Consider the following 9,582-nt stretch of genomic DNA (forward strand, 5'->3'; position numbering starts at 1 on the left):
TTTAAGTTTATAATTAAAGCAGACGCTTTAGAAAACTGCAGGCTGACATTTTACAGAAAACGTGCGGCGTCCGCAGCCAGTTGTTGCTGTCTGGCTTTATGACGCGGCGAGCGTCCAACGCGTCAGAGATGAGCGACGGAAGTACGTCATTGAAGCGGAAGTAAATCGTTCTTCTCTTCGTCTCAGGTATTCTCCGTAGTGATTCACGCATATATTCTGGAATCTTAATCTTAGTTGCTTTTCTTTGAACACAACTAAGCCTTGTTACTTTCATTTATGTAGCAACGTCATTGGGTAAAACAGTGCATGCATTCCTTTGAAGTTGTGCTCTTTGTAGTTGTTGTGTGACGCATCACCTCCATGCTTTGAGATGGGCCGTGGATACGCAGTAGAGCAGGCTGTGGAGGGTTACCTGTCCAAACTAGGTGCGACGCACGCGTGTCCAGTCTCGGGCCTCCTCATTGGACAGGTAAGGTTCATCTCCCGTTTGATCGATCACTCATTTGACTTCTGTTTGTGTGTTGTGCCAGCCTTCTGTCTATCTGCTTGTAAATGTTATTTTTACCATTTGTTTGTGTCTCCTCCTGAGACGCAGCCAGTCAGCACGTCCTCTGTGGGGGACAGTGTCCCTTACGGAGGACATGCTGACTGGCTGGGTCCCGGGAGGAGACGGCTAGCGTCTTGCATCCTCACTACGACATGCAGACAGTGATTTATATGAATGACTAAACATTCCAGAGCTCTTCTCAAAGGGATTATGTCATCATGGCAAGCCGGACGCCCCCGAGGGAGGGGTCCGCGTCAACCGCCGGAAAGTCTTTGGACAAGGAGTGGGTGGCTGAGCATGCTCGCCAGGTAGACCGTATCCTGATTTTAATGTTTGAGGTTTTACTGAAGTGTATTCTGTTATAACGTGCTGTGTTGCTACTGGAAGCTCGGACGGTTCATCATGAAATTATTTCTAGTCAAATGAACTAATCTCTGGGCTTTGAACACGCCATTGTTTACGTCTATTGGTGTTGCACAGCACAACTAGAGTACCAGGAATGCAGGAAAGATTATTGATCATAAATGTATTTGTTACAGTTTCAACTAGCTAACGGATGTCTGATCAGGTGTCTCGGATGCTGCCTGGCGGCCTCGCTGTCCTGGGAGTCTTTATGATCTCTGATGCAGATGCTAAGGACACAGTAGCCACGCTCAGCCAGGTGAAATGATGTGAACCGAAGTAATGATTGTTTTTATGGTTTTATGTTTTATGGAAAGGCCAATTAGGAGGGGAATGAGCTGCTTGGCGGAGGTCTGCGCCATCTGAGTGTTTTTCTCATTTAAATTATAGATTGAAATGTAGATGAAAGAGAACACAGACGCTCTATTCCCTGAAGTGTGGAGCTAAATTGGGCAGAAATCTATTTTGCCAGTATCAAGCTGTAGGAAACAAATCTTTTTACGGTCACTTAAGGTGGAGACTATTTAGTCTTAAGAGCTCTATTATTGAATTGTATCTGTATAGCAGGGATTGACAAGTCCCTTAAAGTAGCTCGCTATAATGTGTGTGCCTGTGAGTCTGATTCTGTGTTTTTCCAGCTGGTTTTTGCAGTGGAGAACCTCATATCTTCAGAATACCTGTGGAACCCCGCAGATGATGACATCACAGACTGCGTCACACTGCACGTCAACCCCAAGACCAGAAAGTATCCTTTTGCATACTACTACTACTACTACTACTGTATGTGGCTGATCCTTTACCCACATCTCAGAACAATCTGCAGAACCTTTGATGTCAAAAATCCAAAGGTCAGTTCACAATGGTTTCTTCCAGCTGCAGCCATTAAAGTCGAATCATTGACCCCAAAAAGCGCTGAAGCCTCTAAAATTATTTGTGGCATTATAGGCTTCAAAATAACTATTAAATATAAATATAAATATAAATATAATTATTATTAATTTATTGTATAAAACATTCCAACGGTGTAGAAGATCAACTAATCAGAGGGCTCGTCACTCGACAGGATGTGATTTAGGGACTGAGGTTTCAAACGTGAAACCGATCTCTCAGGCTGCGTGATATTTATATATAAAATATGAAGCATTGAGCTGTTGTCAGTTCTATCAGTGGCTTTGGGTGTTTCAGAGTATGGCCAAGCTTGCCGATTGGAAGTACCACTCCGGTGTGTGTTCCTCCTGGAGCATGGTGTCATGCTGCGTAAATGTGGATATGCTGGTACCCCTGCCGGGCAACGGAAGTGCTGCAGAGATCCTGGATGCATTTCTTAAGGTTTGTTTCAATCCTGTAAACACCTTAAATATTCAGCAAAGGCAGGAGTGAAACTTTCCTGCTCATGGTTTGTTTCAGGAAGGACTGAAAGAGTGGGCCCGCCAGATTCAGCACGGAATCTGTCTGTTTGAAGGGAAAACGCTTCCAGACGACACCGAGCTGCTCGCCGGACAGGTTGTACAAATCAAATTACACCGAGAAAGTATTTTGGAAAGTAAATAAATGTGTATACAGCATATATACCCCATAAAGATTGCTGACTTGGCAGTGTCATTGGATCGTTACTCAAGGGCAGGTTGGAAGTAATCGTTAAAATCAAAACCTGATTTCCTCTCTGAGGTCGTTTGCAGACGGGCTGTTGTGCTTTGTTTTATCATTAATTATAATATTTTTGAGCCTAATGCTTCAAAATCTTGCATCTATTCCTCAAACCAACCATCTTGGAATGAATTTCATCACTAAAACCAGAGTTTAGACGCCTTCAAGCTTTGCACCGAGTCCAGCAAATATCAATTTGCTTACGTCTGGATTGAACACGATAATTTAACAAGCATCTCAGAACAGGAACATCCATTTTAACTCGAACTGTTTTGTGTTCAATGGTCAGTCGGTGCAGATGAGGTGGACTGAAATGATCTTGTCTTTTAGCTGGCGTCGCTGAAAATAAAACATTTGTTTGGGATTATATCATCCAGATCCATTCTTATTAATCACTTTATTTACATCCAGTTCAGTCATCAGCCAATGTCTAAATGAAGGGTTATTCTTTAAAATGCATCAAAATCCTTTCTCTGCTGTGTGAGTGTGGTATTGACCCACTAATCATCTATGCATATCGATCAGTATTAGTCCACTGATGCCTTGTCGTCTCTTTATTCTGCTCAGGCAGTGAAAGTGATCTTTATGGAGCATTTAGTATTTTGCATGTCCCGGTAGAACCTGATGATCTCACAGTGTTGCACCGTTTTATGATGGAGAGAATGCTGCTGTGGAATCTTCATGGTTCTGTCGGATCAGAAACTTTGTAATCGACTGAATTGAATCCATTTATCTTCTGGTCATGAGAGGCTTCCCAAACGTGGCCTCCTGACTTCTCTGTGTCTAATAAAGACTTTTGTAAGTTAACATTTCCGGTTAATCTAATTTATTCAAGCTTGGTAAAAATATAAGTATATGAATACTGAATTGTCTGGAGTACATTTATAACCACTATGTTTCATATTTTACTGTAGAAGAGGAACAGACAGACCTTTACGGTTCAACTGCTCATTTCACCGGTAGGACATACTACGCATACTATATAAAATATATGATTGTGTATGATTACACCTCGGACCATGATTTCTGTCTACTAGGATGATCAGAGTCTATCAGATGTTGTCCAGCAGTGTGGAGGCAGCGTGTCAGTCAGAGGTGCAATCCACAGCAGAGCTTACCTCCACAGCAACAAGTCAAAGGTCAGACTGGCTGAAAAGGTAATGGCTCTTTGAACCGACCTGCGCCGCTGAAGGAGGGTCCACCGTACAGTAACCGGCCTCTGTGTGAAGCTGCTGAAGAGGGATGTGCTGTCTACGGTAGCTGCAAGGGTCCAGATGCTGCTGGAAGAGCTGCTGATGTCAGAGGAGGGCGAGGGCGGGGGCGAGGGCGGCTCCAGAGGCAAACATCAAACAGCTGCAGGTAGGCGGGCGTCGGGCTGGGTGGGTTCGGGTTTCCGATGGTCGTCTGCAGCTTCGACTCGATACGCATCAGCTGGTCTAGAATCGCATCTCCTTCCTGCTCTGGCGTGCTGAGATGATGTCATTATTATAAAGGGTCGCCATGAGCAGCACGTCGCATCATAAGCGCGTTCCCCTCCCCATCGGCCACGCCGCTTTGTTCGCTCAAACACACGAGGACGTGTGTCGATGGCGTTGAGCTGCGTAGAGACTTGTGACTCTCACCGTTAGCCGCAGCAGCCGGTCACCGGCGCCCCCTGGCTCGCGTCGACGAACGCAGCAGCAGCAGCAGCAGCTTTATCGGGAACGTGTTCCTCGGATTAAATCAAGCTCCTCTGCAGACAGTCCTTTAATGGAGGCCTTTGAGGGCATGTAGGGATTTGGCTACGGCTTTCTTTGGCTTATTGCAGTGCTTCTCAATTATTTTCTGTCGCGCCCCCCCCCTCCAAAAAAAAAAACACTCTTGTATCCTTATTAACATACAAAGAAATATGAAAAAGAAAGAAATATAGATCAACTTACAACAAAGAATAACTTTATTACCATTTTTTTTTAGTCTGCAACAGAAAATGAGGAAGTCAAGTCTTTCTTCTTCTCCACCGTAGATTGTTTACAACCGCTCTTCTTCTGCTAATCCTCCCTGCGCGCACTCTGACAATCAGGGCGCCACTGCCAACTACTGGAGTGGATGTGCAATTACACTTTACTCTCGTAAGGCAAAAAAACATTTTCTCCGCGGTCACAGGCGTCGCACCGCGCCCCCCTAGGGGGGCGCCCCCCACTGGCTGGCTGGCTTATTGTGACGAGCACATCATTGTGGCTGATTGACAGGTGTGGACTTTGTCAACTTAAATTCACTACCTGACTAAATCACTCTTGCTTCTCTCTGCTACTGTTTACAACGTTGTTATGTTGACTCCGCCCAATAATCAGATTTATTGAGCACGTAAAGTGAGAAATATTGCATTCAGCATGTTTGTCTGTCTGTAATCATTTTATTTCTGGAGTTTAAGACAAAAACTGGTCAGAATATTTGAACCAAAATGTTATCACTGTCTACCGTATACTGGAGCCGTGCCATTTAAAGGGAACATATTACACTATTTTGGTGGGTTTGGGTCTTTATCAACCCAAAAACAGTTAAATAAACCAGCCGGTCAATCCTGCCTAGTTCTGTAATCGAGTACTGAAAAATCTGTTTGGCTTCCGGTCGGCTGTGGCTCAGTTGGTAGAGTGGGTCGTCCAGCGATCAGAAGGTCGGTGGTTCGAATCCCAGCTCTGACTGTCTGCATGTCGAAGTGTCCTTGGGCAAGACACTGAACCCCGAATGTCTCCCAGTGGGTCTGGCAGCACTGGAGTGTGAATGTGTGAATGAATGTGTGTGTGAATGGGTGAATGTGAGGCCTCATGCTTTGAGCACCGCGAAGGTGGAAAGAGCACTACGTATATAAGTGCAGAACATTTACTTCTGAGGCAATTTAAACAAATGTTTTGGTCGAAAACCAAGTCGTTCGAGAACAGAGGCTCCACGGTATTTCTAAATATCTCTGAAATGTTCAGCCGCTCATCTCGCAGCATCTCTGCCTCTTCGTCTCTTTCAGATACATTCGCTCTCCCTCGTCGCATCTTCTGCCCAGTGAGCTCATGTGGGCCGGTGTGCGTGTGCGACTACCAGTTCAGTGATGAGGCTAAGGCAGAGGCCACTGACAGACTGAAGGAGATGCTGGACATTGATGTGGCTGAGGAACACCTGGATACCTCTCAGGAATCACCTGCCCAAATCCTGGAGAGAGGTGCTGCGGCAGGTACTGGGAGCGTGTGTCTGCACAGAATGGACCGAGCTGTTCATGATACATGACGACATCTCTGATTAGCTAATAATCACTATGTTACGTTCTGTGACCCCCGTGATGCGTGAAAATACGCAAAATAGCGGCACCATATTTATTTTATTGCTTTGTGTGTATTTGTACCTTTATGAATTCACCAGCCCTCTACTGTACTACCCTTTGCCACATACCTACAAGCATGTTTGTATTCTAATACAGTAACAGTCGGGTATATTTAAAAATTGTAATGAAACTTTCACAAAAGCACAAAGTAAACACGACGCGATGCTAACTGGGTGAGCGAGTCGGACAAGGGGAGATTTTGCAAAGTACTTTTTTTCCCCGAAGGCAGATCTTGTTACTGTACAGGTACTGTATTTTATATGTTGCAATACTGTGCATGTATTTTAATTTGATTTTAGTATTTATTTACAGTGTAATTTTTCTTAGGCTAGAAAATAATACTAATAAAATGATGGAAATGTAAACGTTTATACATATCCCGGGATGTAGCAGAAAATCTGTGACATATTAATACATGTTTGGCAAGATTTTTGAGCTCCAGTGTCATGTTCTCAAACATGTTTTCTCAGGCTGGCCAAGTAAAGTAATAACATTTAGCCACTTTAGCTTTAATAAATGTTTGGTAGGAGTCAAGAAAAGGGAACTAATAAACCATGCATTTGCCGTAAAAACGTTTGTGAACATGGAATATAACTCAGTACAACTTTGAGGTACTCGGTACTGAAGGGTCTCTGTTGGACAGACCTCACTGAGCAGCTGTTTTACTAACGTATTATAGTTCATGAATTGTGTGTTTTGTGTTTCCAGAGCTCACTGTGGGACCCGTGGAAGCACTGGAGCCCAAAAGAAGCAAATGTGTTGGTAAAACTCTTTCCGTTGTATCAGCTTACATTTGAGTCGGACAGACTCTCAATGTCACCTGAGCAGCCCGGTAAAGCAAGGACGTGATGAAACTCTGTTAGCGTAGCGAGCACAAGACCTGCGTGTTCTGACGGACCGCTTTCTGCACCGGAAGGGAATGCGGCGCCATTATTCAAAGTTACGCTAGTTATATTGCGTTTGGAGTTCTTTTTATGTTTTTGTCTTTATTACTTTTTCACAGGACCCGTTAAAAAAGTTGCTGCATTAAAATAATCACATATATACTACATGGATAAATGTGTTTTGTATTTAAACCCCTGGAGCTCTAATGGGGTGTAGCTGTAACACTCGCTTCATTCCACCCTTTCTCTTTCAGGTGTTGCCATGGCGACTGCTGTTGCCCTTCTCGCCACCGCTGCCTCAATGCTCTATCTCAGTGACATTTAATAAACAAATATACGCCATCAAATAAAGAGTTTGCTTGTCACATTTGTATAAAGTGTAGGTTTTTATAAATATCAATGATTTATTTCTGATTCCGATTTCATTTCCCCCTCGCTATTTTACTATTGTAGAATGAGCAGCACCTCAATCACAAGGTTTCTGTCATCCACGTCAGAATACTTCCACACCGCAGACAGACGAGCTTCAGTGCTCAGCACAGGAAGTGACATCATGCCGCGCCCGCCGCCGTTTCTGTCGGAGTAGAGGGCTCACTCTGCCGCAGCTCAGATTTGGAATGAATTTCCCCAAATAGTTCACCATAGCAAGGAAACGTTGCACTGCCAGAGAATCCTGGGACTGGCATGTTCGTGATGGCTTCAGTCTTCGTGGGGTCAGCTTTAAGACCTTCCTTTGTGAAGATGTGACCTACATAGCAAACCTGATCTAGACGAAACTTACACTTTTGCGGGTTGAGTCTGAGTTTGATCTCTCGTGCGCGGTCAAGCACCTTCTTCAGATTTGCATCATGTTCAGCAGCATCACGACCTCCCACGAGTATGTCGTCAACAATAATAGCACATGGAGCCAGCGAACAGTTGTTCCATTGAGCGCTGGAAAACTTCGCTTGCTGAGTTTATGCCAAACGGCATCCTGAGAAACCGATAGCGTCCAAAAGGTGTGCTGAATGTCGCTAACCTGGATGACTTCTGTGGTGGTGTAACATCACGCTCTACAAGGAAGAACGATAGCGTCTGTTGTTTTCCATCTAAATGACAAGACAGAGTGATGAGGCCTGCAGTTTCAATTTTGCAGCCTCCATAAGCCACTAGATTTGTGTTCTTGCCACATGGGATGATGTTCCCTCCTGAAATCTGTTGGAAAGTGTCTTTCGCCATTACGTTACACTTTGCTCCTGTGTCAACTTTCATTTCAATTGGTTTGTTGTTCACATGCAGAGTGACAAAACCCTCGTCTCGGTCCTGTGCCGGATCATCCACTGTGTTCACAGATACTCCATCAACATACAAAGTGTCATCAGTGTCAGCCTGCTCAGACTGCTCTACCTCCACCTGATGAACTGGTTTTCTGGAGTAGCTCCTCTTTGTGAAGCCTCTTTTTTCTGGATTCTGACTCACTAACCTTGATTTGCAGCGTTTCTTGTCATGGTTCATCCTGCTGCATTTGTGACATTGCTGACCAAATGCCGGACATTTCTCCCTTTGCGCTGGATGGCTGCCACCACAATTATTGCAGTTCAAAATGGGCTGTGTGGCTTCTCGACTATTCCACGGTCTGTGCTGCCCTCTGGTGGACTTTCGCTGTAGCGCATCCACGGTGAGCGTCTGCTTCGCCAGGGCTCTCATGTTTTCCTCCGTCACCTCGTAAACACGGCAGATTGAGACGGCTTTGTGGAGAGTCAAATCGCTGTCCCGTAACAGGGCCTTCCTAACGCTGTCATTAGTGATTCCACACACGATCCTGTCACAGATTAGCTCTTCTGTCAGCTCACCAAAACGACAACTTTTCGCCTTGATCTTCAAATCACTTATGAATGAGTCAATTGTCTCACCTGGTCTTTGATTTCGGGTGTGAAACTTGTGCCTTTCCATCGTCCTGTTGTGTTGCGGGTTGCACATATCTCGAAACTTGCGTTTGAGACACTCCGGATCTTCATGGGACTCGGCGGGAACGAGGACAGCGCCATCGTCGCCTGGCGCCCTAATTTCTGCTGCGTAGACAAATGAACGCTCCCGTTCTGTAGCTTCCGCTCCTGCGAGACTGAGGAGGATATACGCCTTCGTTTTAGCAGGTTTATCCGTGTGCGCCGCCTCGATGAAGATGTCGTATTCCCTCTCGAAAATACGCCATTTCTCGGCAATGTCTCCCTCGAACACAAGGGGGTCGGGTCTTCGGAATCCCTCCGCCATACTTAACAAGCACAGATAAGACGATTAACTGTCTTCTTCTGTTCTTTCCTTCACATAAAAAACAACAACTCACGGTCGGCAGGTCCGAAACGTCTTCTGACACCATGTAGAATGTTCGTGCAATGAGAACAGATACTTATTTTCGGTAACACGTCTTTATTGCTTCTTACTCCCGTGCGTGGCTTTTACAACAACAAGACCATAAACTAGAACCCGAGCATGCGCAGCACGAACCTACGGCAACTGATGTAGGACATACCTCGCAATAAACATGCGATCATTCTAGTGCATGATCTACAGGCTGGACTTCATCGTGCCTGGAGATCCGGGAGAAGAGGACCGACTGTGATCGGGGTCTGGGTCTACATTTCACGCTTTTGGTGTTAATACTAGTACATGATGACGATGTTTGCTTGCAGGTTAGTGGGGGGATTTTAATAATGTTGTGTTCATTGCTGATGTGAGGGGCTGTGGGGGTATTAGGGTTGGTAATCTGTATTAGT

General features: G+C 45.0%; 1 protein-coding gene across 2 annotated transcripts; it reads left to right on the top strand.

Annotated features, from left to right (window-relative positions):
* The first annotated feature begins 314 nt into the window (after positions 1-314).
* LOC137916674 (protein odr-4 homolog) lies at positions 315-7,183 on the top strand. Of its 2 annotated transcripts, XM_068759648.1 has the most exons (13): positions 315-469; positions 739-855; positions 1,116-1,208; positions 1,588-1,694; positions 1,761-1,797; positions 2,135-2,278; positions 2,357-2,452; positions 3,511-3,555; positions 3,634-3,753; positions 3,826-3,955; positions 5,595-5,798; positions 6,654-6,707; positions 7,084-7,183. In XM_068759648.1, exons 1-13 carry the CDS (start codon positions 371-373, stop codon positions 7,152-7,154), a joined length of 1,317 nt encoding a protein of 438 aa, XP_068615749.1. In that variant the 5' UTR covers positions 315-370; the 3' UTR covers positions 7,155-7,183. The 2 variants fall into 2 exon arrangements, with proteins under 2 accessions (XP_068615749.1, XP_068615748.1); XM_068759647.1 differs by having other exon boundaries at positions 1,588-1,797.
* The last annotated feature ends 2,399 nt before the right edge of the window (positions 7,184-9,582 follow it).

Source organism: Brachionichthys hirsutus, unplaced genomic scaffold, assembly GCF_040956055.1.
Source record: "Brachionichthys hirsutus isolate HB-005 unplaced genomic scaffold, CSIRO-AGI_Bhir_v1 contig_657, whole genome shotgun sequence".
Lineage (NCBI taxonomy): Eukaryota > Metazoa > Chordata > Actinopteri > Lophiiformes > Brachionichthyidae > Brachionichthys > Brachionichthys hirsutus.